Here is a 27,212-nt window from a genome sequence, read left to right on the forward strand (position 1 = left end):
TGAGCTGTTCTAGTTTTGAGGGTTTACAGGTGGTTTTAATGCTTTATAGGTGATGCTTCACTCTTTATCTTTTCTTTTTTTAATCGTTTAAGTCTTCCTAGGTATGAAAAACCTGAAGGTTTTTTTTGTGGTGGTGTGGTGGAAATGATGTTACAAGTATAGGAAGTGTAGAAATGAAATAACTATTTTTTCTTAAAATGATTCGTACATAAATAATAGTAGTGAAATTAAGGCTCATCTTGCGAAGGACAGTTCCTGCCTTTCAACACCACTTAGCGTAAGTGACTCAGTGAGACTAAGTGGAAAGACAAAATAATTGCTTGTTATCTGTGATCTCAGCAGTGAAGTGTCTGTGGCCTCTGCTTGTTTGCTGTGTAGTGCTGCAGTTCATGAATATTTTATTCTGGCACAGTTACAGAAGCAGCAGTTCTTTCCCACTCTTGCCACGAAGGCAAGCACTAATATTTTTACAGTGCCAGAATATGATCTGGGTTCAAATGAACCGTTTTCTTGATTTTCTTTTTGTTTTGTTTTCTTTTTTTCTTCCACTGGGTTAATTATAATCTCAATCACTTGCAGAATCTGCTTCACAATGGGTCCAAGTACTTGTATCACGACACTGAAGATAATAATAGAGAAGAGGGAGGGTAGGTCTGCTTCCTTGGGAGGCAGGGATAGCTTAAGCTGTCTTAAAGCATCTGGTGTACTGTAGTGATAGAGGTGGTTCATCCAGGCTTTGGAGTTGTTCGTCATCTAGCTCAATTAAAAACTCTGTAGTAGATGGTTTATAATTTTTTAAAGGAGGTGTAGGATTCCGTTTGGTCCATTACCCCAGTAGTTCAGTTCTCCTCTCACTGTCCTGTTGCCAGTCAGATCCACAGTTGTGTGACTGTGGCACTCGTGATCTTCACAGCTGAGTAGCAGCAACGGACCATGTTGAGCACCACTTTGGTGCTGAGCACCTCAGTGATAATTCAGTGTCTCCACTATGCAATTTATAGTAAGTGCAAATTCATTAACATTTGAATTAATTTGCAAGCTTATTTCCAGGAAGTAGTGGACGTATTTTCAACCCTCCTCCTTCCAGATTTCCTACAGCGCTTAATTAAAGGAAATATGATATTTTTTTTTTAACTTCTCCTGCAGGAGGAAGGAAGTATGTTCTGTAATGCTTTGTTGGACAAGTAATGTTATATTCCCAAATTATTTTTCCTCATTTTCCAAGTTCTTCGGAGTGTAGTCTTGCAATATTATTTAGCAGAGGTTAGTTTCTTGGGTTACCGTGAGACCTAAGAAAGACTATACCTCATTATAATGTGGATGATAAAATATATCCTTCATTACTGAAATGCCGAGATACATTTTATAATCTTTTTCCTATTGGTCAATACCAGCTACCGTGTTAATAGAACATTTATCTTCTCAGATAAAGCTTCCTTCCTTGTGCTGCATGTAGAGGGACAGTTGCTTAAGCCTAAAAATATCTGGCCAATAATGAAAAAGGCAGAAAAAGGCAAATCGTTACTGAGCAAGCAGAGAGAAAAATCTGACATTCATATTGAACAGTTAGGAGCTCACCGTGTGTTTGGTATTTAATATCTCTCCCTTGAACTACTTTTGCAGTATCCCTGCCCTACATAAGCTGACTAATACTGCAGGATTGTATCTGCAGTGTTCTTCATCTGCATCTTAGAAATTTAAAATCTGGCATGCTCTGACAGCACAGATGGGATGTGGAAAGCAAACGTTTTCCCTAGACGTCTAATACTTGAATTTTAACTGGATTAACCGGAGGACTGGAAGGAGCATTTGTTATGTCCCATAGCCAAGCCCCTATGAGAAGGAAGGAGCAAAATCTTTTAACACAAGAATCCAAAAGCTTTAATTTTTTTCAAGGGGGGAGGGGAGTTGAGATTTGCACTGGAATTAGAGGAACCTCATTCTCAAGAATCTAGCTGAAGACTGGAGTGACAGGTTAGCTGGGTCGGTAGGAAGTGTTTAAAGGGAATGTAGCTGGCAAACGGGCCCCTACTTTGGGACAAATGAGCTTTAAAAGTGAATTAGGTAAATGGTTTCAGATCTCTGTGTGGATCCTTCTGCTCAGAAGTAAAATTGACCATAATTCTTTTTTTTTAGCTTAATTCATTTTAATTCTCAGAGTGTACACACAAACTTAATGCACTTTAAATAATAGATTTTACTTCAACTTTGGTTGTGTGGTGGATTTGATTTGTATCCCGTCGCCTGCTGCTTGCAAGTATTGCCATGATAGACAAAACCTTGGTTTTGCCTATCTGTCTACTTTAATCCATTGAATTGTTTCAGTTTCATTTACAGTGTGTATTTTTGCACTGTTGAAGTATTGGAAGTAATTTGGGATCCCAATGTGACTATTAAAGCCAGCTTGTTGGTGTAGCAAGCAACAACATTAGGCAGGATCATAGAATCATTTAGGTTAGAAAAGGCCCTTAAGGTCATCAAGTCCAGCCTAGCCCTGAAATGCCGAATGTCACTGTTGGAGCCTTAAGTGGCAAAGTGGTAGAGGCTAAACAGGGCTACCTGTGTGTGCTGCTTTGAACAGGCTAAACTTTGTCTGCGTGGGGTAAGTCCAGATACACACGAGACAGTGTCCTTTAGACCGGGTGTTTCTAGGGGCATAGAAGTACTTAGGGTCACTTAGCATGTTTGTACCTAAGGCTGAAGCTGGCCATATCCATTATGTGCTACCAAGGTGTATGTTTTACACCAGTCAATATTATGAAACAGAGACATGCTTAGAGTTGTAACATTTGGGAATACAACAAGGTCAGCTGTGCTCACAGGATTGTTTTTCCTGTTTGCAGGTGCTGCCCCATTATCGGCTCCAGCGTTTTCCGTAGTCTTTCCTCTCCTAAAGACTGTTATGACTGAGGCGCCTCATGACAGTGAAGACAAGGAGGAGTTTCTGGTCAAGATTCTGCAGATCCTGACAGTCCATGCTCAGCTGAGATCATCAGCAAATGGCCAGGCTTTGCTGGTGGATGAGGTAAGTGAGAGCTGTGGGGATCAGATGATCTCCTTCAACAGCTGTTCAGATGAGGCATAGGATAAAACAGCTAATGTGTAAACTGGACAAAGCAGATTAATTCTACAAGTTAAAGTTAACAATGTAAGATTGTTTTCTGTCACAGGTTTTGGTTACCTGTCCAGCTTTAGGTTTCGATTGTGATTTTTATAAGGAGCGTCATACATAGGCAAAGTGTTTTGCGCTCACAAGACATAAGGCTTTTTCTCTCCCTCCGCCTTTTCTCCCTGCAACCTTTCAGAATGGCCCAGAGTTGCTGCCCCGGAGGGACATGCTGGTTCTGCTGACGCGGGTGATAGGAACGGGTTCTCCACGGTTACAGGTGAGTCCTCAGCTTCGTAACCACAGTCAGGATTCTGCCTAACTTTCATCAGCATCTAACAGAGGGAAATGTGCACCTAGTTCAGGTCTCTGAGGCTGGTGGTTGATACATTACCAATTTTCTCCTATGTTTATGGTATTCTTCTTGGGATACAATGCCTTTATCCTTTTTTCCTGTGGGTTTTATTGCACCAAACATATTCTTCAGTTTTCCACAGGTGACATTTTATTCCTTTTCTAAGGTCTTTCTCTGGCAAAGAAATTTAGTAGTTGCTCCCCCAGGTAACCAGCAGTAAACTTTGTTCTAAGAGATGAGATGGTAAAAAGGTCAAAAATAACAAAAAGGGAAAGGGTTGGACTGAACTCATCAGTTCTTGTTCTTGTCATGAACCTTTGTCACTGATCTTTGAGAATTTCTTCTCTTGTGATAGCACTCGGCTGCCACCCTGCGCTCTCTTTGACCAAATGCACAGAAGCAGGTGGCAGTGGTGGAATCTCTAACACTTCCTCATGGCATTTTAGGTTTTGGCTTCCAATGCACTGACCGCCCTGTGCACAAGCAGCAGCGGGGAGGTCGGCTGTGCCTATGCAGAACAGGAGGAGATTGATGTGTTACTTCAGGCCCTGCAATCTCCGTGCATGAACGTTCGAGATGCAGCTCTCAGGGTAGGTGGGAATCATTCAGGATCACACTAAATTCCTTAATTTTTGGTGAAGTGTATCTTCTCCAACAGTGATGAAGAGGGTCTTTGGCTGTGATGCCAATCTTTGGGTAGTGTGTCTGCAGGAGGAGGCGCTAGCTACAATAATGCTCTAAGTAATGCTCTTTGTGCTAGATTTATCTTGCAGAAGGGAATACCCTGTGTCTATCCACTCCTTTGTTTTGTTAAAACAGGCGTAATTATGACAACTTAATGCCTTCTATTTACAATCACATAGAACTTAGTCTTAAAGAGAGAAATTTTTCAAAAAATTCCTATGTCTGTATTGGACCCAGTTTTTGGAAAGCTTCGGGCTTAGTCACATCTCAGAATGTAAAAAAAGAAAGGAAAAAAACCCAAGGGTGCTTGGTTTTCTTTGCCATGAAATAAATTGCAGCTTAGCTCATCTGAGCTGGCTTCTCTGTACTTAGAAGCAGAGAAGACTCTAGTCACCAGAGCACAACCTAGTGCCTAATTGCCTCTCTGCAACCTGTTCTTGAGTTTCACCATCTCACATATTAGCAACAGGGAGTCCTTGATCTGCATGGGCAGCATACTGCACGAGCAAACGTGAATTTTGACACTTCCAACCACTGAGAGCTTGACTTGGCAAAAGTTTTATGGGTTTTAAAGTGTCTGTTTCTAAAATCAGATCCTTGCACTGATTCTCCTGTAAACTAATTCAGGGACTGATGGAGCTACAAATGGTTCTACCAACTCCAGACAGTGATGAAAAGAATGGGTTGAATCTGTTGCGTCGCCTTTGGGTAGTGAAGTTTGATGTGGAGGATGAGATTCAGAAGTTGGCAGAGAGGTAAGAGTTGTTCCTGGCTGGTAGGATCTATATTGGATCAGGATTGGATACTATCCAATCGTAAGGGGATCTCCCTTCCTCTCACCTCAGGGAGCTCCACTGGCAGGGGCTTTGCCTTCTGCAGGTGGAGGACAGCTTTAGGTCCCCCTGATATCGCATACAGCAGTGGCTTCTCTTGCTGAAGGGTGATTGCTCACCTCTTTGTCTGTGCTGCAGACTGTGGGAGTCTATGGGTCTGGAGCTACAGCCTGACCTCTGTTCTCTGCTGATCAAAGATGTCATCTACCATGAAGAGGCTGTGCGACAAGCAGGTGCTGAAGCTCTTTCCAGAGCTGTAGCTAAGTATCGAAACCAAGCAGCAGAAGTCATGAATAAACTTACAGAGATTTACCAGGAGAAGCTCTACGTAAGTACTCATGTCCTAAGGGGTTGACAGGCACAAGCTTGTACTTTATTTTATATTTTTTTATTAATCACTTTTCCTTTTGTCTGTCTTGAGGATGTGCATTAAGCCTACTGTTGCTGTGTTTGAGCTTATCACAGACTTTAATGTCTTGAGCCTCAAGTTATCAGCCAGTACTGGCACCGTTGTACAGGTGGAAGATATGCCTTAGGTGATACAGGAAGACTGTGGGAGAGCAGGGCCAGTCTAAGTCGTTTTGGGCCTAAACTAGCTCTCTGCTTGTTTTTTTTTACCATGCTCTTTTGCTAGTGGTATCATACCTCTGTGCAGTTTTATAAAAAGGCTTTGCAGATATGGCTGACAGTATTCCCTGCGTGGGTGTCCTTGAAAAAGGCACACTGAAATTTTTTCTCCTTCCAGAGGCCACCTCCAGTTTTGGATGCTTTGGGTCGAGTGATATCTGAATCGCCACCTGACCAGTGGGAAGCAAGGTACAGTCATCTGCAGATTGATCTCATCACTTCCTGTGCATCCAAATGAGATGTTCTAGATTTTTATTTAGAAGTTCAAGCAGTGGAGAAATAAGGGAATGTTAAAGGAAGAAAATATATGCAGCTGTATTGACTTGCTGGTTTCATGCATTCTTGTGGCAGAGAATATTTGTGTCCCTCAAGCAGGCTGTGCAGGGCAAACTGAAATGCTCTCAGCTCCATCAAGATATCGGGTGCTGCCTTCTCTGTGACCTGATAAGAACAGAGTCTTTCCCTCTTAGACTGTCTGATTTTTGTCTTGTCTTACTGTGTTCCCGCCTCTGTATGTGCAATTGATAGTTTCAAGAGCAGCAGTGCGAGCCTTAATGACCTGGACAAATTCCAGTTTGGATAATTACTTTTTGTCTACTCATACGCCCTATACGGGTTTAATTGGAGATCATCTTGTTTGCTACCTGTCTTAATCGAATCTGTTCTGTAGGGCTGCTGTACGTTGTTGTAAAGCTGCTGTATTTCAGCAGTAGATGAAGTGATCCTGATGTCTGTCTTTATTGGCCCAAGTATCTGTAATGCTTAATTGGGATAAAAGTCATATGGCTGAAGGATTGTTGTCCTTTTGGGACAAATGTGACTGTCACCTCAAGCAAATTCTGTGAAAAGTCAGTAAGCTCACAAGCTCACCATCTTTGCAGGTGTGGCATAGCTTTGGCTCTCAACAAGCTCTCGCAGCATCTGGACAGTTCTCAGGTGAAGCCCCTCTTTCAGTTTTTTGTACCGGATGCCCTGAATGATCGCAGTCCTGAAGTCAGGAAGTGCATGTTAGATGCAGCTCTTTCAACGCTCAACACTCATGGCAAAGTAAGTCTGAATGTTTCTCTCTCCAGCAGTGGAAAAAGATGGAATGAAAATGTAGATACTGTTTTGGAGCTCATAGAATTTCCTTTTTCTTTTAATTTTTTCTTATTTCTTAGAGGTTGCTGTTACTTGTAACAGCTGAAAACTTTAATGTGGTAGGAATTTTTGTGTGTTTGGAGTGGTTCTGTTAGTGACCAGTGTTGCCTAAGTGTAGTTCTTCCTTCTCATTGCTATATAAAAGAAGTTGCCTTGAATGCACTGGAGTTAAAATGGTATAAAACTAGAGTAATAAAAGCAAAATCAGACCACGGATCTTCTGATCCTGGGAAGGTGAGAATTTCTTTTCAGGCCTCATGCAAAGCAAAACATGAAAGCTTGCTGATAGTTGGCTTTAATTAAACTGAAAACAACTGAAGTAATTCAGAGAATAGAGGAGCATCGTTCTCATTGCTAGCCCTTCTCCAGCAGTGTTAGATGGGGGAGGTGTCCAGGGCGTAAATTGCTCAGCTTCTGATTTCCGCCTATGTGCCAGTTGCCTGTTCTGGACAGCCCTCTGCATTCCTGTTAAGCCCAAGACAGTTGGAGTATTTTCATATTATTCATTCTTTCCTTCTGTTTCTTAGAAAAACCACGTGAAGTTTTTTTTATCTTTCTGTTCTCCGTTTGCAAATGGAGCAAGCAAAAGAGCAGGCACTGATGTTTAGGCTGGCCGTCTTGCCTAGCAGCTTGCATTGCTTTTGGCAGAACATCATGCTGGTCAGTTTGGGGGATCTAACTTTTAAGAGCTAACTTCCCTCTAGCAGGATATACTTGTTGCCTGTTGGGATGGCGCAAGGTTTTATGTGATGTGACACGTTAAATGAACTGTAAATACAGTGTGATTGTTCAGTTTGTTGGCTCATACAAGACCACTGAGCATAGCAAAACTCATTTGGAGTGGACTCTAGTGGTAAGTTCTGTGGTTTTGTTTTTCAGGACAATGTTAACTCTCTCTTGCCAGTGTTTGAAGAATTCCTGAAAAATGCTCCTAATGATGCCAGCTATGATGCTGTCAGGCAGAGCGTGGTCATTCTGATGGGTTCACTGGCAAAACATCTGGACAAGAGTGACCCTAAAGTGAAACCAATTGTTGGCAAACTGATAGCAGCCTTGTCCACACCATCTCAGCAGGTAGGTGCCTTCCTGGAGGAATTCTCGTGTGCCACGCAGAGGCACGTTAACGCTACGATACTTTTAGGGATGCCAGAGAGATGAAAAATTGCTCTGGTGACAGAAAGCTGTCATTGTGGATGCAGTCTATGGGGAAGTTATGTTGGAGATGAATATTCTGTGATCTGATAGCTGGCGGGTTGTTTTACAGGTTCAGGAGTCAGTGGCAAGCTGTTTGCCACCCCTGGTGCCTGCAATTAAGGAGGATGCAGGAGGAATGATACAGAAGCTAATGCAGCTGCTTTTAGAGTCTGATAAGTATGCTGAGCGCAAAGGTGCAGCTTATGGGCTGGCAGGCCTGGTGAAAGGCCTTGGCATCCTGTCTCTCAAGCAGCAGGAGATGATGACCACGCTGACCGATGCTATCCAGGACAAGAAGAACTTCCGTCGGCGTGAAGGTAAGGGACAAAAGCTTTTCCCTCCCAAATGCTTCAAATTTCTCTTGTATCTGCTGCCATTGTAACCAGATCAAATGATACCCGAACCCTGTGCTTGCTTTATCTATGTTTATTTTACTGAATGTTGCAGAGACAGAAGGGGGACGTTTCCGTCATGAGGCCTTTGATTGTGTATAGTGTCCTAAAATCGCTGTATTTGCATTGTGGTGGAGGAAGGGTTTCTGGTCCTAGCCAATGTGCTTGTATCCCTCCCTCCTGTTTTCGCAGGCAGGTGTTGCTAGGTGGGCTCTTGCTTCCTGAGCAGGGAGAGACCTGTACATATTCCACTCCAGCTGGTCCAGAGGGGCTCGCGCAGCCTGCTTGTTCCTTTTGCTGCTGGATGTTTCCTGTCCTTACTTCTGCTTACCTAAGCTAGGACTCAGAGGACTGTTACATTTTTTAATGCTACTGGGCTTCTTGTCCTTTCTGAGACCAGAAATCCCCACTACAGCACTAGCCACAAGTGTAAGAAGGCAAGAGACTCTCAGCTGTGAGATCTGAGCGCTTTTGGAGAAATTCTACAGATATTTGGCAAATTGTATCTTCCCTTTCTGTCCCCTTTAAATGAAGTTGTATTTTCCTGACTGTCCTTTTTGTTTCATTAGGGGCTCTGTTTGCCTTTGAGATGCTCTGCAACATGCTTGGAAAGCTCTTTGAGCCCTACGTGGTTCATGTGCTACCTCACTTGCTGCTTTGTTTTGGAGATGGGAACCAGTACGTGCGAGAGGTAAGATGCTTTATGTTTCTGAGAACAGAGGGTTATGCGAAGACCGAAACAGAATGGGTAGGAATACTGTTTGTAACTAGGCAAACTGAAAAGGTAGATCTGTCCCTTGAGATACCACTAATAGAGTCTTATCATCTTAATAACTGAAAGCATCTGATTTCATTGACCATTAATTGGGAGCTATTTGGCTAGCTCAATCGTTGTAGTTAGGCGCTATTTTACGTGAAGGCTTTGTTCCCATTGAGTCTCTGAGGAAGGAAATAATACGCATTGTGATTCAGCTTGTAAATGATCTCTTCTCCTTGGAGGCTGCAGATGACTGTGCCAAAGCTGTGATGAGCAACTTGAGTACTCATGGAGTGAAGCTGGTTTTGCCATCACTTCTTGCAGCACTGGAAGAGGAATCTTGGAGAACCAAAGCTGGTATGGACCAATATCTGACTGACGTGACTGAGAGTAACCTACAGTTCCCTTCGCTGTCATTCCCCTTGTTTATTCCTTCACCCCTACACATGGCTGTGATAGTTTATTGTCTCATAAGGGACTGTGGAACTTACAGCTTTTGAGATACAAATGAGTTCCCTGACGCATTTGAACAACTTCTTTTTCCCCAGTAGATTCAAGGGACACTTTTTACGCCCCATCTCTAGAAGTACTTCAGAAGCTGGAAGTTTCCTGCCTTTCTTCTTTTCCCTTGTACAAAGGAAAAAAAAATGTTTTTAGTGTCTTTAAGTGGTATAGAGTGGCTTAATGCATTTCAGCCATTCTGTGTGTTCTGCGACTGGTAGATCTGAGTTTGAGGTAAATGTGATCATCTTCTCATATCTCTTCTTAATACTGTGTATGGTTTTGTGTTTTGTATTTTTTTTTTCCTTCTTTCTTTTTGTGTACTTCATGCACAGGATCAGTGGAACTGCTGGGGGCTATGGCGTACTGCGCTCCCAAACAGCTCTCTTCCTGCTTACCCAATATTGTGCCAAAACTCACTGAAGTGCTCACAGACTCTCATGTGAAGGTGCAGAATGCAGGCCAGCAAGCTCTCAGGCAGATTGGGTCTGTCATCAGGAATCCAGAGATCCTGGGTAAGAACTGCCTGCATTTCTAATGTCCTGACATGACTGTGGTTTATAACAGCAAGATTTATGGTCACAACATTTAGGATTAAATCCAAACTTCTACAGAAATGAAACTACTCCTAGCAAAGTCTAACGTGAAAGCTTAACAGCAGCTGTCCGCTTCAAGGCTTTTTGAATGCACTTATACATTTTGTCAGCTTGTGTTAATAGGGTTTCCTCAGTCCCTGTGCTGCTAGTTGCTTTAGAAGGATCTAAAACATCCCATGAGAGAACACCAGCTCACCCTGACATGCATTTTTGTTTCATGTACAAATAAAGTCTTTTCTCTCCCTTTTAAAAATGTTCAGCAATTGCTCCAGTTCTGTTGGATGCTCTCACCGACCCCTCCAGGAAGACCCAGAAGTGTCTGCAGACTCTACTGGATACCAAATTTGTCCATTTCATTGATGCGCCATCCTTAGCACTGATCATGCCAATTGTTCAGAGAGCTTTTCAAGATCGTTCCACGGACACCAGGAAAATGGCAGCCCAGATCATTGGGAACATGTACTCCCTGACTGATCAGAAGGTACGGTGCTGAAAAAGCTCTCTTACTGCGTGCTGTATTTACTGTGTAGGAGATAACAGAGCAAGTGCTAGAGAGAATTTATTTGATTTTGGATTTTGCTGTTAAGGTAGACAATATTAGAATCCATGCAGCTGCTTTAATTAAATATAGGTAAATGAACCAGATAATGGCTATAAAGACAGTGGAAATTCTCAGGTGCTTAAGACTTGGTTTTGTACTTTGGTCATCTACTTATTACCAGATTTATCCCGGCGAAAAGGTCTTGTAATTTTTACCATATAAGAAATGCCTTAACAAACAAACAAGCAGAACCAGTACCAGTGAAACACAGATCAGCTGCTTACAAATGGGTCCAGGGTTTGTTTGAAAACTATTTGTAGAAACTCACTGTAGGCTAAAGATCTGTGTTTAATTTTTGTGCTGATAATCTCTACCTTTAAACCTTGTGTAAATGTTAAGAGTGTTGGATTTTCCTTAGATACAAAGTGCCGGGTTGCAAGTGAGCATCAAAAAGGTTTTGAGTGATCAGCATGGAACTAGTGTTGTTTCTTGGACTTGCAGAACAATTCATTGTGCTTATTTGCAGGATTGTGAAAGCAACTGATTAAGCCCTCGGGATGTTAGGGATGATGGCTATATCATACACCTCCATATCTTGGATAATAAGGGGCTGAATGCCCTTTACATGAAGGTGACTTGTGTTTCTTTCTCATTTTGAATCTAGTTCTTACTCTTTGGGCTCTTTGTTTCAGGATCTGGCTCCTTACCTACCCAGTGTGACTCCTGGACTGAAGGCGTCTCTGCTGGATCCTGTACCCGAAGTAAGTCTTTTGTACAAATACAGTTTGTGTTTCAGTGTGTTAGGTTAGACTTTGTCCTAATCTCCTGTAGATCTGTAATCAGTCTGACACATCTGCCTTAGTAACTTTGACTGGAGATTTTGCCTATTTCTGTTCCTCTTGCCTGTTAGGTGCGTACAGTGTCTGCAAAGGCGCTGGGAGCCATGGTGAAGGGGATGGGAGAATCCTGCTTTGAGGATTTGTTGCCATGGCTGATGGAGACGCTGACATATGAGCAGAGCTCAGTGGATCGATCTGGTGCTGCTCAAGGTGGGGACAACTGTGTCTGAATACCAAGTTTGGACTTTCTCCTATTAAATCAGATTAGCTTGTTCTTTCTGGTGTTCATCAGCTCTGTTCCCTGATTTTTTTTCCAGGTCTGGCTGAAGTTATGGCTGGTTTGGGGGTAGAAAAGCTGGAGAAACTTATGCCAGAGATTGTAGCTACTGCCAGTAAAGTGGATATTGCTCCACATGTACGAGATGGTTATATCATGATGTTCAACTACCTGCCAATTACCTTTGGAGACAAGTTCACTCCATATGTTGGTCCCATCATTCCTTGTATCCTTAAGGTACGTAACAAAGGCCCAAAGAGTTCTATTTATTAGAGAATAAAAAGAAGCCTCCAGAGTAGTTTCAGCATCATATCCAGGAACTGAGACATGCAGAGACTTGTCCAGCATTGCTGGACTATATAAAATATATTTTAAAAATTATAAATTATTTCTTCTTCCAAGTTATTTGCTTACTGTCATTTGTTTGTAGTCACTAGTAATTTCTTGAAATCACCTTTGTGCATTCACAACTCTACAGTTCATTTACTTTCCATGGATGAGAGAGAAAACCTTGTTTGGTTTTCCTCCTGTTGGTCTTGTATGTTGTAGTGAGAAAGCCCCGTTTTCACGGACACTTTTCTGCCTCTCTTCAGGCACTGGCAGACGAGAATGAGTTTGTGCGGGACACTGCCCTGCGCGCTGGCCAGAGAATCATAAGTATGTACGCTGAGACTGCCATTGCACTTCTCCTGCCACAGCTTGAGGATGGTCTGTTTGATGACTTGTGGAGGATAAGGTATGGGTTAACCATCTTATTCACAGACATTTGTCTTCCATGGTTGAAAAACTGGTGTGATTTAGACTCTGTGTTGCTCCTCAAGCAAATGCAGAGACCCTCTGGGAAGCAGAAGCACTTGTCTCTTTTTGCCTGTTGATTTGAACACAATGCCTTATAGCACCGAGGCTGAGAAGTCCTGCCAGCCGTCGATCGGGTTTCCTGGTACCTGCAAAGCATTCCTAATAGATTATTAATTCTGGTAGTGACTTTGAAAAGCCCTTCCAAGGCAGTTGATGTGGCAATATTTAGCCCTTCTGTACTGTTTTCCATTTTTCAAAATGCTGAGTAAGTTACTGGTCTCCTCTGTATGGAAATGGGCAGTGGAGCACTCGCAGCTAATAGCAATCGCTCAAAAATTAGTGGTGCTAAAAGGCGTGTGTCAGCTGAGTGCTGATGAGCGCGCTTCTCCCAGGTGAGTGTCTTCTGGGTTGAGACAGATACTGGCAATGTTGTTGCTTCCTAGAGTCCAGGCTATTCCCCGATGCGTTGCTTTGATACAGGAATTCTCTCAGCCTCTTCCAGTCTGGGATTCATTCCTTCCCTTTCTCTTTTAGCATGCTGCTTAGTTGTGTAGGCAGACTGATCTTACGTGTCCGCCCGTGCAGCCCTTCAGTGCTGGCCCAGCTCCTTCCACTGCGTTTTGTTCATGACTGTACTTGACGTACTGTCGTATTTGGACAGGTACCACCTGAATACCCTGTTTGTAACACTTGACTTGCTCCTGTTGCCAGGTTTAGCTCAGTTCAGCTCCTTGGAGATCTTCTGTTCCATATCTCAGGAGTCACTGGAAAAATGACGACAGAAACTGCCTCAGAGGATGACAACTTTGGAACAGCCCAGTCAAACAAGGTAAAGCTGTTCTTGTCTGTTGTGCCTTTTATTTTATTTTATCTTATTTTATCTTATTTTATCTTATTTTATTTTATCTTATTTTATCTTATTTTATCTTATCTTATTTTATTTTATCTTATCTTATCTTATTTTACCTTATCTTATCTTATTTTATCTTATTTTCTTTTATCTTATTTTATTTTATTTTATTTTATCTTATTTTATCTTATTTTATCTTATTTTATCTTATTTTATCTTATTTTATCTTATTTTATCTTATTTTATCTTATTTTATCTTATTTTATCTTATCTTATCTTATCTTATCTTATCTTATTTTACCTTATTTTTAAATCACCATGGAAAGCCTACTAGAAAGACATGTTGAATAATCACATATTTTCTTCTTTCAGGAGTGGATAATGCAATGTTGTTTCTGTATCTTTTCAGGCTATTATTAATGCTCTTGGTGTGGAGAGGAGGAACAGGGTGCTGGCAGGGCTGTACATGGGCCGCTCTGACACCCAGCTGGTCGTGCGTCAGGCCTCCTTACATGTCTGGAAGATTGTAGTCTCAAACACTCCTCGCACGCTGCGTGAAATTTTGCCAACCCTCTTTGGGCTTCTGCTGAAATTCTTGGCCAGTACTTGCGCAGATAAGCGAACGGTGAGAAATCATGCCTTCCTGTTACTGCAGGTGACCATACAAACTAATTCCTGAAGAATACAGGAAAATTATTTTCTTTATTTTCTATATTTTTTCCTATATTTAGTCGTAATTTTCTTTTAAATTCATTAATTTAACTGTTCGGAGCATGAGTATGTCGGAGTTATCCCTTTGCTGAAGGCAGCTGTGAAGACAGTGAAACCATTTATCTCTGGTTTCTTGCGATAGTAGGGTTTCCATTCCTACTGCTCTCTCTATACTGTGAACAGTAGTTTATGGTCAAAAGTTAACATCCGCTCACCGTTCACCTTCTTAAGTTTTATAAAACAGGAAAATAGTTCATGAATAAATTTTTGGGGACAGGTTGCAGCACGGACGCTAGGAGACCTTGTCCGAAAGTTGGGAGAGAAGATCCTTCCTGAAATCATTCCTATTCTGGAAGATGGACTGAGGTCGGCCAAGAGTGATGAGAGACAAGGAGTCTGCATTGGGTTGAGTGAGATAATGAAATCTACCAGCAGGGATGCGGTAAGTTCTGTCTGGAAGGTGAAATCTCCAGGCTCCTAGATATTTATGTTAGGTTGCAGGTATTGCAGTTGAGACAGAATAATACAGCTAGTGCTGGACTTGTTTTATGGACTGAATTCAGGGCTTATAACTAACATGAGTTGCTGTTCAGGCAAATACATGCATTTGTGTCTCTTGGTAAACATAAAACATTGCACAGTTCTGACTTTTATGAGGTATAATGATAGAAATCATCCACTAGGTAGCCTTAGAGTACAGCAAGTATTTGTGTTGATTAATCCTGGTTTTCTTCCAACATCTTTCAAGTGAACAGCAGTTTAGTTTAATTTGTGCAAATTCTGTGTTCTTACCGAGACGCGTGTGTCTGTTGTGCTTTATATATTCTGTAATTTCATCTCTACATCTTCAGGTACTGCTTTTCTCCGAGTCCCTAGTTCCTACAGTGAGAAAAGCGCTGTGTGACCCTCTGGAAGAAGTCCGAGAGGCTGCAGCTAAAACATTTGAACAGTTGCACTCAACAATTGGACATCAAGCTCTTGAAGACATTCTGCCATTTTTGCTGAAGCAGCTGGTAAGCATGGCTCAACATTAGTCAACAACTCGATTAATGATGTTGTGGGACAGGTTTTGAATAATTAGCTTAAAGGAGAAAGAAGCAGGATCGTAGAGGCAGACCTTCTAGGGAATGGCAGCTCTATTTTGTCTCCTCCATGGAGTCATCCTAGTCATCGGTAGGGAAGGTCTTGTGGCTAAAGCATAGGCCTAAGAATTGCTACATCTGGCTCTGCTAGGGAACTGCCATAGTCAGCTGCTTAAGTTGTTTGGTCACCATTCCTGATACAGAAAATCTTTCTGATGTGACAGAGGAGCTTGGTTTGGGTTTTTGCTATATAGTATGAGAGCATTTTTAGATAGAAGGACTTGTATGTTGGTTATATGATCACATGGTAAATGCTCACTTGAAATAGGGTTTATGTTGGTGTGTCACAGATCATCTCTCAGGTTTGTAACTTTCTCTCTCCCTGTAGAATAACGAAGAAATGTCTGACTTTGCTGTGGATGGCCTTAAACAAGTTATGGCTGTCAAGAGCCGTGTGGTGCTGCCTTATTTGGTGCCAAAGGTACAATTTGGAAACAAATTTTAAACTTCAGAACTGTGCTTTTTCCTCTGCTTGCTGCCAGTTTTCTTTGGACTCGTATGCCAAAAGGAAGAGCATAGCTGAAGTTTTCTTCTGATTTTATGCTCAAAACATTGTCAGTTGGGTTGTCATGCATTTATACTTAGAAATTTTTCATGTCATAGGTGAATTTAGATTCCTTCTGAAAAAAACTTCTGATTGTCTTTGGTTTTTTAGCTGATTACTCCCCCTGTGAACACCCGCGTGCTAGCCTTCCTCTCATCAGTGGCAGGGGATGCTCTGACACGGCACCTGAGTGTCATCCTGCCTGCTATGATGTCTGCGCTGAAAGAGAAGCTGGGGACCAGTGAAGAGCAGTTGGCAAGTAGCATGGCTCAGCTCTCTGTTATGACAGGTTGCCTGAAGATAGAGCTTTGGGTTTACTTCCCAGCACAGAATCTGTGTTCTCTAGACTCACAGATTGCATATTTTAATTCAGTCCATTAGCTGCTTCAGGATGAGCCTTTTTGTCTGGTAGCATATTGTGAGTTGAAAAACGTATGCTTTCCAAATCTATTTGTATCCGTATAAAAGTCTCTTTGGCCTGCAACAAGACACAATTCTCAGTTTACTTATTCTTGGAGAACTGCCAGAGTGTCTAGTTAACTTTGTATTTATTCTTGGTATAGAAGACTGAGAGATTAAAGGGCTGAAGGGAGGAAATCTCCTATTTTATATGCAGCACTCTTTCTGTGCTGCTTCCTGAAACACCTGGTATTTGGACTCTAGAGAACATCCTGGAGTTGTGATTGTGAATAGACACGTACATAAATTAGTGAATCAGGAATGTTAGTGAGGGTCCTGTTGTCTGTATGCTGTAGATGCCCATTAGCTCAGCTTCTAGCCCCAAGACTGCCTGGAGACCTCTAATGTACCCATAGACATGCTTGTAATTCGTATTACAACACACAGCATTAAACTACCTAAATAAAGAAAATGTTATTTGACAAGACGTACAGTCTCTGCGGAGTGAGTAACATGAGGAGACTGAGCTACTCCAATTTTGTACATTAGCCCTCCTGCAGCTGGAGAGCGACCTGTGCAGCAATCGGTTCAGTAGAGTTTGGTCGTTTGTTAAATTTTAAGAGTTGGTTATATACCTCTCCCTGCTCCAGGGCTGAATCGAGCCTTTAATGGTGATGTGACCATCTATTTAATGAGAAACGCTTAGCAAGTGGGATATGTTGCAGTGTTTCTTTAAGACATAATGCTGTGGATAACATGGGGAAACCTGGGTCTAAATCTGGCTTTGTTCTATTTGTGAGTTAACTTAAAGTTAATTTGGACTCTTTAGGAGATGGCAAACTGCCAGTCTGTAATCCTGTCTGTGGAAGATGATGCTGGACAAAGAATTATAATTGAAGACTTACTAGAAGCTACCCGCAGCCCTGAGCTGGGAATGAGACAGGCAGCAGCTGTCATTCTGAATATCTACTGCTCCAAGACAAAAGCAGACTATACTGGTCATCTCAAGAGCTTGGTTTCAGGCTTGATACGTCTATTTAATGATACCAACCCTGTAGTTCTGAATGAAAGCTGGGATGCACTTAATTCAATCACCAAGGTGAGAGGCAGCTTAAAAAGGTTACAGTGGTAATGCCTGGCAATGAGAAAACAGGGATAGCTGGTAAAATACTGCCTAAATTGAACCTTCTGTTTTGATGGTAAACTACATTTACATTTGCAAATGCTGCAAATATTTGAGAGTTGTAAGAGGAGCTTGACTTCAGCTCTATGAACAAGGAGGCAGGAAACAAGTGTCGTCTTGCCACGCCTGAGAGGAATTCAGAAAGGATAGGTGGTTGCCATGTTGCCTTCATCTTTGTCTTACCCCTCTCTCCTGCAGAAATTAGATGCTGGGAACCAGCTTGCTCTCATTGAGGACCTGCACAAGGATATCAGGATTGTAGGGAATGAGGCTAAAGGCAAGCATGTGCCAGGATTCTGCATTCCTAAGAAGGTAAAGGATCAGAATGAGCATGATTCGTCACAGCCACAATACCCCGCTTTTTGGGGGAACTGATTGATACGACTTTGCAGCTATTAAAACCAGTCACTATTGGGGCATTCCAAACCTGTGTGTTGCAGATTACTGCTGCCTTTAAGTTACCCTACAGAAGATTCCTCTTGTAACAAGATCTTTGACAATTCTGTTATGCATCTAAGTCGTGGTTGCTGGCTGCTTTCTGTGGGGGAGTAAGGCTGGACTTCTGTGCCAGATTTCTCTGGTTTAAAAATTCCCTGAGCCGCCACCACTTTTCTCATAGCAACTGGCTTAGTAAGGCATAGATGCAGGAAATCAAACCAAATAAAAGTATCTGTAAATGTGGAAGCAGGCAGCTGAAGGTCAACAGGAAATTCAGAGAGACTCTCCAAGTTTGTGCATCTGGTGTATAACAGGAGCAAAAATAAGAAACATATTTTTTGCATCTTAGCTTCTAAGCCTTCTTACCTGATTTTCATGACAGGGAGTGACTTCCATACTCCTGGTGCTGCGGGAAGGTGTTTTAACTGGTAATCCAGAGCAGAAGGAGGAGGCAGCAAAGGCCTTAGGGCTTGTTATTAAGCTGACTTCTGCTGAAGCTCTTAAACCATCTGTGGTGAGCATTACTGGGCCACTTATTCGGATCCTGGGAGATCGGTTCAGCTGGAATGTCAAGGTGGCTCTGCTTGAAACACTAAGCCTTCTTTTAGCTAAGGTAAGATTCAAAGTAATTGACTGCGGTTTGTGAACATTTTCCACAGTAACCTTCAGAAATATCTGTTGCTGTTCATGTAAATAGGGCCAGGATGTCTGCTGGCGTGGGTTTGATACTTCGGAATGGCACTGTAACGGGATTGTATTCTTCCAGCAGCTTCTGGCCTACCAGAAAAGCCCCCAATGCTTGATTCACTGGGCTGCTTAGAGAGATTGCAAAATGTTGATCCTACTTTCAAATGTTTAAAAACTACCATGTCATTGATCTCTCCACCATTTCTGTGAATTAAGTGCAAAGATGATCATCTTATGTATCCTTGAATGGAGCTGAGCTTTTATTTAGTGCTCTGTATGCAGGAGGCTGTTCACGATGGCATAAAATTTTTCAGCAACGCTGCCCCTCTACTTCAGTGTGCAGAAAATAAGATCAGATTTGAAAAGGTTAACAGTTCTGTGGTATTGTTAGATGTTTTTCCTATTTTAGTAGTATGTTAGATGTTGAATAAGGGCCGTTTGTGGTAACTGTTATAGAAGAGGTCATGCTGTTTTTAGGCTTTGATTTCTAGCCATGGTTTCAGACTTGACTGCACCACTTTCCCTTCTTTCATCTCTGGTATAGGTTGAGATTGCCCTGAAACCATTTTTGCCCCAGCTGCAAACAACCTTCACCAAAGCTCTACAAGACTCAAACCGTGCTGTTCGCCTTAAAGCTGCTGATGCTCTCGGTAAACTCATTGTCATCCATGTAAAAGTGGATCCTCTCTTTACGGAGCTCCTGAATGGAATTCGTTCCAGTGATGACTCTGCCATCAGGTAAGCCATAGGTGATATCTCAGATCTTCCTGCTTATTAAGGATGAAAGAAAGGGCTAGGATGAATGAACAACACTAGCGTAGCTATTTGTGTAGAATCTCTATTTTTTTTTCCTCCCTTTAATTCTGAGAGTAGGAGTTAGTTACTAGTGAAAGCAGTTGACTGTTAATCAAGGGCTGTAAAGCAAAGAATGCTGTAAGAGATGGACACAAGTATGCAAACGTGGAAGCATTCTCTAGCGTGGAGTTTTCAACTTGCAGAGAGAGTATCAGTCTCCTAACCTGTAGTGTACCTGTAGTGTAATTGCTGTGTAAGGAGCTGTTACCGGCATCCAGAGCTCAGTTTCTTCTGACGGGGGGAGAGGCAATGTCTGACTGTACGTTGCGATCACTTCTAGGGACACGATGCTGCAAGCTCTGCGGTTTGTAACACGAGGAGCTGGTGCAAAAGTTGATGCTGCAATTAGGAAGAATATCAGCACGGTGCTTCTAGGGATGCTGGGACATGATGAGGTACTGCTTCAGCCAGCTGCAAAGGATCCCTGCTGTAGACAGTCTTATTCTTAGATTTTAAATCTGACATTCTAACAAGTATTTTCTAAAATAACTTCTGGGGGAAATTACCAATGATAGAGTGGAAAGAAACTTACATAAAGAGGCATGTGGTTGGGTATTACTCACCAAACTGAATATGGTCTGTAAAATCAATCTCATTGGAGCCTTGTAGTGTGTTAGCTGAGAGTCAGGTGCAAGAATTAGAGATGCCCAGCCAAGCACCGGTAACTGCAAGTCTGTGAGTTTCATGTTTCCTTAGCAACTGTGTCTGGGTTCGACCTGCAGCTCCTCACCAACGTGTCTGAGGCAACTCTGAAGTCAGGATTTGCTTTTTATCGTGGAGAAATATATACCTGCAATACCTTCACTATATGCACAGATTTGTGTTTGTAGGCTCTCAGGTGGGGTTTGTCATTCAGCGTGAGAATTTTTTCAGATAATGGCAGATTTTTCTCTGATGAGTAAGCAGCTCTCCAAGTTCAATATAGGGTCTTCTGTATATGGCAGATAACAACAGTATCGTCTGTGAGATTAAAATTCATCATCTAGTAATTTCTTCCTTACGCTTTAATCTGTGCAACACAGGCATGCTAGAAATAGAAGAATTGATAAATCCCTACTGGGTTGTAAGTTTCGGGGTGGAGAGGAGTAGTCATGGGACAGTCACATAAGCAAGCCTGGAAGTTGTAAATTAAAAGTATTAATTAAACGAAAAATTAATTAAAAGTTTATTATGGAGATGAGCTCATCTAGAGATGGCTGGAAGCAATGCATACTTTCTAGACTGTGAACCTAAACTTAACACGTCTTTTAAAACATTGACTTTCATCTTTATGACTTTTCCATTTAACAAATCAGAATTTATAGAAAATCTCTAATTCTTCTCTGCTGGCTTTTTTTGACTGTGGATTTGGCTTTAAGTTCCATTATGTACAACAAACCTTTTGAACTGACAGAAATCCACAGGTAACAGGAGTGAAGGGTGTCTACTAATATTTATTCCTCCTTGTTTTATTTCATGTCACCTTCCGTCACTTGCTCGTCTTGCCACTTCTCTGATGTGTAATGAGCTCACCCGGTGGTACTCTTCTCCCTTTTCTTGTTAGGATGCCACCCGCATGGCCTCAGCTGGCTGCTTAGCAGAACTGTGTGCGTTTCTGTCAGAAGAAGAGCTCAGTACTGTTCTCCACCAGCACTTACTGGGTAGGTGAAGCTGTTTACGGTGACCGTAACTGATTCTGACAGCAGGGGAAGATACGTGCTTAGCCATTGGTTCAGGCAAGCTTGGTGACTTAATTATTTAAGTTCTTCCTCTTTAACTTCAACCTGAATCTCTGCTGTAGATTTTCTTGTGCTTTTCTTTGCTCATGGCTCTTAATCTGTGCACCCTGGCATGTAGGTGCGCACAGGGGGAGAGGGTAGTGGCTATACTTGGGGGTTACCCATACTACTTTTTCTGGATTTGTTTTCAGATGAGATAATGAAAAGTACCAGCCTGGCGAGTGGTTGCTGGTGCTGACACGGAGAGGATGGGAGGTGACAGGATGTTCAGGCAGGGCGGGGGGGAGGGCCCTTCCACATTTTGATGCCACTGTGATCTTTGATTGGCTAATTGCAGTCCACATCTGATGGCTTCACATGTTTTTGGAGAATTAACTACTTTGCCTCTAAGTTAGAAAAAAACCCATTAACTTCATAGGAACTCCTAGTGGATGGGAGTGCTATGGGATTAGTCTCCTCTGTGGGATTAAAAAGGGAATCCGGTAGCTGGTTTCGAATTACAGGTTACTTTTACAGTTTTATTAGAGAGTCAAAGCCTGTGTAATTCCAGTGCCAAGCTACTCCATGCAGTAAGTGATGTGAGGCCAGTAGGGTTGAACAGGACAGAGTCACTTGTCTGGGTCTGGTGTTCCTGTCTGGCTGAGGCGCTGTGTTCCAGCACGGGTTGTACGGCTGTTTGGGAGGAGTGGAGGAAGCAACGCATTGCTTTAGATGCTGCTTATTATTTCACTTTATGGAAGTGAATTGACAAACTGACAAAAGCTTTCTTAGATTAAGCGGGATGGGATAGCAGGAGCCTTGCTACTGTTTCGTTCTTTCATTTGCAGCAGATGTCTCTGGCATTGACTGGATGGTGAGGCACGGCCGAAGCCTGGCGCTCTCTGTGGCTGTAAGTGTTGCTCCGAGCAGGCTGTGTTCCCCCAAATACTACAACAGCGTTCAGGAGATGATCCTCAGCAATGCCACTGCTGACAGGGTAAGTGCCACCCAAGGGCGGGTGAGTGCCGCTGCAAGCGCTTATTGGGAGAAGTTCCAAAAGGGGCGCAGGTTCCCTGTGTCACCGAACAGAACGGAACAAAAATCCCCAAGTGCCATCTGAAGATTCTCCCTTGGCTAGATGCAGTTTTGTAGTGAAATTACATGGCTGTTCTTATTCTTTGAGTTCTGATCTCTGTGGAGATGAGGATTAATAATCTTCAACTGCAGAATAGCTTTCCTTGGGAGTAAATTACACTTCTGTTACCCTATTAGTTCTCATTCGTGGGCCAGGTTTACAAGAAGCACAAATATTTTGTTTTAGCGGGAACATTTTAAATCTAGGGTTGAATGAGTGATTTGGTGTCGGGAACCTGGGGCCTCTGTGGGACCTGCCACCTTCCTCCAGATGGCTCATAGTTGTCGCATTATGATTTTTTTTTTTGGTCATATTACCCAGTAACATTAACCAGTGTTTTCCTGCTTTGCATGCTACAGTTTTTTGAAAGATCTGGTTAGCCTTCCACAGAAGCTCACCAGCCCGTAAGCCTAGTTATAAAGGCTGTTGAACTCTGCTGTAACAACACTTATTTTTGTCTTTACATTGAAGATTCCCATTGCAGTTAGTGGCATCAGAGGGATGGGCTTTCTTATGAAATACCACATGGAAGGAGGGGGGGACCTGCCTCCAAAACTGTCAAACCTCTTTATTAAGGTAAGACGTTTTATGGGAACTACCCGGCATGATCTGACCCTTTGTTTGAGCTAACTCGTGGGCGGCTTTCTCTGTTCAGTTTCTGTATGGTGCGCAAAAACGGAAATCTCGGTTGCCTTATCTTGGGAAGCTCTAAACCCTCTGATCCTTGAAAATCTGGATGTATCTTTTTGTGGCAAAGTACAGACAGAATCACTTCATCAGCCTGCCTTGCAGTTGTGACTGCAATACTGCTCCCCTGCTGTAAAATGAAAATCTGCCTTTTGATCTTTCTGTGGTAAACTTCAGTTTTTCCTTTGCAGTAACAAACAGCCAGCAGAGAAACAGGGAGGAGTGGGTGGAGCGGTCAGATTTTTAGGGTTGCTAAAGGTCAAAGGGCCTTTGTTAGAAATGCATCAAACACCTCCTCCTACCTGGTTTTGCTGCAGTACTTTTTGACTTCCACTTTTGTGGAAGGGAGTAGCTCTGAAAGACAGAAATAAGAGAGACTGAAGTCAACGCTTTTTAAAATCCCTATCTATTTAAATATTCTACCTCAAAATTCCTTTCTTACTTGGTTCTGGTTTTTTTTTGTTTTCCCCTTCCCATAAAGTATCCCTCATGGGTAGAGGGGATCTGAATTTTGAACATTAGAACCTCAGGATATTTTTAATGTCTTAGAAAAGACAGGGGAAGATAGTGTGCTTTTTATTTTGTCTGTCATCTTTATTGTAAATAAAATGTGTTATATTTCCAGGTTTTACATTTCTTTTCAGTTTGCTTGGAAAACCACCAAACATGCAGGTTGACATGGTGATGCAGGACATCATTCTTCAAAGCCGATTTTTTTTTGTTTGAAATCCTACATTTATATACTAATTTGTATGATAATATTGTATTAAAATACAAGTATTGCAGTTCTCGCAATACCTTCATCATAGCATTAAAATGCAGCTGACATTCAGATGTTAGCTTTCATGTTTTAAATGTGTTGAGATTAAATAAAAAATGCAAAGCTCTAAATTTTTTTTTTTTTAAATAATGGAATGCGCTACTGAAGTGCGCCTTATTCCCCAACTAGAGGCTGACTTGGCTGTTGCTGCTGATTGAGTGTATTTTACAGAGGCGCTGACACTTATCAGCTTTTGCTGCACTTAGTGGTCATTGTCATTTCCTGAGCGAGTTGGAAGAGAAGCGTGTGACCCTGCCATCAACCGCATTTTTAGAAGTTTTCTTTTGAAAGGTGTCTTGTTCTCAAGGTTTGATCTTCTCCGACTGTTACACACTTCAGTCAAACTTGTTGACTTTTTGATAACAAGTTTGTCTCATTTATACCTGTGAGTTGAAAACTGCTTGGGTTTTTTTTGTTATAGTTTAAAATACTTAAATTAGAAAAAAACAAAGATAAACTATTGCTTTAATACCTGTCCTTGGAATACCTGAATTCAAGTCCATCTTTGCCTCCTTCAGTGTCTCCAGAACTCATCCAGTGACATAAAGTTAGTTGCAGAAAAGATGATCTGGTGGGCAAATAAAAACCATCTTCCCTCACTGGATCCTCAGACAATTAAACCAATTCTCAAAGCGCTTCTGGACAACACAAAGGACAAAAACACCAGTGTAAGAGCCTACAGTGACCAAGCTATTGTCAATCTTCTGAAGATGCGAGCGGGTGAAGAAGTGCTTGAGGTACGAGACAGAAGCAGACGTAATCGTTGGTAGAAGGCTGGGCGGCGCGGCACTGCACTGCGTGTGGTTAAGCGTTGTGCCTGGAGCCTCAGAACACGCTGGTGGTCTCCTGATATAGATGGCGTGGGTCGTTCCTTTTGGTGTTTAAGCCTTTATTGCTATTCTCATGCTAAGCCTTGAAGAAATTAGCAGTACTGATACAGTGCAACCTTACAGTGCAGCATTACTCAAGGTGTTTAACATACCTCCCACGGTTAATGTAGTAGCCTTGCTTTCAAATGCCTTCAGCCCTCACTGTGCTGTAGTTCCCTTAGCCGGGACTGCAAGTTTATCGCTTTTGTCACTTGTGTAACCCTGCCGCAGCACTAGTGGTGCTAGGGAGGGTATTTTAGGGTGGACTACTTTGTACATCCATTTCCAGACCTCTTTTCTGAGCCTTAGCTGCTTTTGGATAGTTCCCATGCCTGGAAAACCAGATGAAGGATTTTGGTATGTTTGACAGATTTTAGATAAGTATAGCTTGTAAGGTGCTCACCTTTATTCTTACTTTGAACAGTATGTCATAAGGAATTGGTAATTGGTGTTGTCTTCCTTCCACAGTCAGTTTCCAAGATTCTAGATGCTGCCAGCTTGGAGCTTCTCAACGAAAGCTGCAGGAGATCTCTGAAGAAGCTGGCTGGCCAGGCTGACTCTGATGAACAGATAGATGACACTATACTGACATGATAGTAAAGCTCCGGAAGACAAGAAGACACTGAACCAACCGCTGCATCAGCATTTCAACTCAAACACCTATTTTAAATGTTTTCATTTTTGAAAATGTCAATTCTGATGGGATCTCATGAAAAGGACTCCCAAAGAGTATTTTAGTATCAAATATACCAGAATAGCCTTAATTAGACTCACATTAGCTGAAAATTGAAAATTTGGTCCCCTTTTTGAAACAGATAATGCGCAAGAAACAGATATAATAATCAATACTGGTCAATTGTGGCCAATTGTGAGATGTGGCTAGAGCACATCAGGCTTAAACTCTGGTGACACCTGTTTCCTTTCCAGGGTCTGTGCAAAAACTCCAGTACTGGAAGTGTTGCAGCAATAGAACTTGGTGAAAGTTAAAGTGTATTGTTTTTGTGTACTGCTAACTTGCTGCTTGTGACGGTTCTGAAGACTGAAAATCCCTGTAAAACAAAGTATTTAAAGTAGCCTTAGAAATCACAAATGCGAAAGGGGGATTAAATGCAGCCTGTTTAAAGAAGGAACATTTAATAAAGGCTCTGACTTTGATCCTTCTGGCGTAAACTGTTCTTTTAGCAAATTCATTGGTCAACAAACTTAAACTGTGATTTACTTTTTGGACCTGCTTTTTCTAGGGCATGCAGTTTGGGTAGCGCTGTAATCTCTAAAAGCCTTTTGCAGAAGTGAGGCAAGCTATGGTTTAAAACCAAGCCAGAACTGACATTTAATGAAATTTGTAAGCAATTATTCCCATTAATTTCTGAAGTATTTTTGACTACAGACAGCTTTGTAGTTACTCAACTTGTGAAAAATCCTCTATTTTTATGTCTTCAAAGGCTTCACAAGATACTTGGCACTTCCAACATACAGATTTTTTATTTTTTTTGTCAATGAGTTGTACTGCTCCAAGAAAGCAGTATTTTATGTTACCGGGCCACATATACCTCTTTTTTAAAATTTTATTTTAATTGACTAATACCTTTTATGCCACTTGATGAAAATAGGGAAAACCTTGTTGCAGAATAGAAATTTTTACAAGGAAAAATGAACTTCACATTCTATGCAAAGTAATATTAAGTGAGCTTTACCTGTTTTATGAAACTACACACAAGCTGGTTGTACCTGAGAAGTCAGAGCATTAAGATTTGTTTCAAATGGGTGGGTGGTCGTGGTGGGGGAATCCTCCTTGCATGTAAATCTGGGTGGCTCAAACCATGACAAAGGGAGGAGAAAACAATACTACATGTCATAAAACTTGAGAGCCTCAAATGTAACCACATGGGAACGCCCATTCTGCTAGAACCAACTGGCCGATTGCCCTGGCAGCAGCAGCAAACAAAAGCATTTTATCTTCGCAGCACTAGTGCCTCAAAGGGCAAGATACAATCTCGCGTAGATACTTGGGAGTGCTGTACTTCGTTCTGGTCAAAAGTACAAGAACCTGTCAAAACGTTCTTGGTGTTACGTCAGTCCCGAGGCTGTGGTGTAGGCTCCTGGCAACCGAGGTTTGCCATAGGGGTCAGCAGAATGCTGCTGGAAGGGGCTTGGGAAAATCAGCTGTTTTACCCCATACCTAAGATAGGCTCAGCTCCAACGGAACCATTCCGATATAGTTGGTTTTTACAGCAGTGTGTGATGGGGATTCCATAACCTCTCTATGCCATCTATTTCATTATATTAACTTTTCAGACTGTCAGAGCTTACCTTGTGTCTAAAAAAAAAATATATCATTTTCCTTGCTCCTACCTGAGCCCACTGCTGCTTGTCCTGTTCCCACAGCCGCTGAAAATAGTTCATGTGTGCAGCAACTGCGTTTTCACTTCAGTTTTCTCACCCCTGGATGAAACAAGTTTAGATTTGGTTAAGTCTTTTCTCATAGATTTTCATGTTTTCTAAACTTACACTGCTGCCCTCTGTACTTGTTCCTTTCTGATTCATTTTTGCCTCCT

The 27,212-nt window shown here is 42.0% G+C and overlaps 1 protein-coding gene across 2 annotated transcripts in view; it reads left to right on the top strand.

Annotated features, from left to right (window-relative positions):
* GCN1 (GCN1 activator of EIF2AK4) overlaps positions 1 to 25,812 on the top strand; it is a 43,598-nt gene extending 17,786 nt beyond the window's left edge. The window contains exons 26-58 of one of the 2 annotated variants that reach the window (XM_075110834.1): positions 2,844 to 3,025; positions 3,306 to 3,386; positions 3,908 to 4,051; positions 4,773 to 4,900; positions 5,117 to 5,306; positions 5,724 to 5,794; positions 6,487 to 6,652; positions 7,625 to 7,819; positions 8,010 to 8,256; positions 8,901 to 9,022; positions 9,331 to 9,445; positions 9,925 to 10,104; positions 10,446 to 10,666; positions 11,419 to 11,487; positions 11,637 to 11,775; positions 11,883 to 12,079; positions 12,436 to 12,578; positions 13,352 to 13,469; positions 13,900 to 14,115; positions 14,479 to 14,643; positions 15,053 to 15,214; positions 15,672 to 15,764; positions 15,999 to 16,142; positions 17,116 to 17,385; positions 17,668 to 17,781; positions 18,290 to 18,520; positions 19,139 to 19,332; positions 19,730 to 19,844; positions 20,993 to 21,089; positions 21,998 to 22,143; positions 22,753 to 22,857; positions 24,307 to 24,525; positions 25,126 to 25,812. In XM_075110834.1, coding sequence (XP_074966935.1) covers positions 2,844 to 3,025; positions 3,306 to 3,386; positions 3,908 to 4,051; positions 4,773 to 4,900; positions 5,117 to 5,306; positions 5,724 to 5,794; positions 6,487 to 6,652; positions 7,625 to 7,819; positions 8,010 to 8,256; positions 8,901 to 9,022; positions 9,331 to 9,445; positions 9,925 to 10,104; positions 10,446 to 10,666; positions 11,419 to 11,487; positions 11,637 to 11,775; positions 11,883 to 12,079; positions 12,436 to 12,578; positions 13,352 to 13,469; positions 13,900 to 14,115; positions 14,479 to 14,643; positions 15,053 to 15,214; positions 15,672 to 15,764; positions 15,999 to 16,142; positions 17,116 to 17,385; positions 17,668 to 17,781; positions 18,290 to 18,520; positions 19,139 to 19,332; positions 19,730 to 19,844; positions 20,993 to 21,089; positions 21,998 to 22,143; positions 22,753 to 22,857; positions 24,307 to 24,525; positions 25,126 to 25,251 — 5,105 coding nt within the window. In that variant the 3' untranslated portion in view covers positions 25,252 to 25,812. Of the gene's footprint in view, positions 1 to 2,843; positions 3,026 to 3,305; positions 3,387 to 3,907; positions 4,052 to 4,772; positions 4,901 to 5,116; positions 5,307 to 5,723; positions 5,795 to 6,486; positions 6,653 to 7,624; positions 7,820 to 8,009; positions 8,257 to 8,900; positions 9,023 to 9,330; positions 9,446 to 9,924; positions 10,105 to 10,445; positions 10,667 to 11,418; positions 11,488 to 11,636; positions 11,776 to 11,882; positions 12,080 to 12,435; positions 12,579 to 13,351; positions 13,470 to 13,899; positions 14,116 to 14,478; positions 14,644 to 15,052; positions 15,215 to 15,671; positions 15,765 to 15,998; positions 16,143 to 17,115; positions 17,386 to 17,667; positions 17,782 to 18,289; positions 18,521 to 19,138; positions 19,333 to 19,729; positions 19,845 to 20,992; positions 21,090 to 21,994; positions 22,144 to 22,752; positions 22,858 to 24,306; positions 24,526 to 25,125 lie in introns of both variants that reach the window. The other variant, XM_075110832.1, reaches the window with a different exon arrangement.
* The last annotated feature ends 1,400 nt before the right edge of the window (positions 25,813 to 27,212 follow it).

This window comes from Phalacrocorax aristotelis, chromosome 15 (assembly GCF_949628215.1).
Source record: "Phalacrocorax aristotelis chromosome 15, bGulAri2.1, whole genome shotgun sequence".
NCBI lineage: Eukaryota > Metazoa > Chordata > Aves > Suliformes > Phalacrocoracidae > Phalacrocorax > Phalacrocorax aristotelis.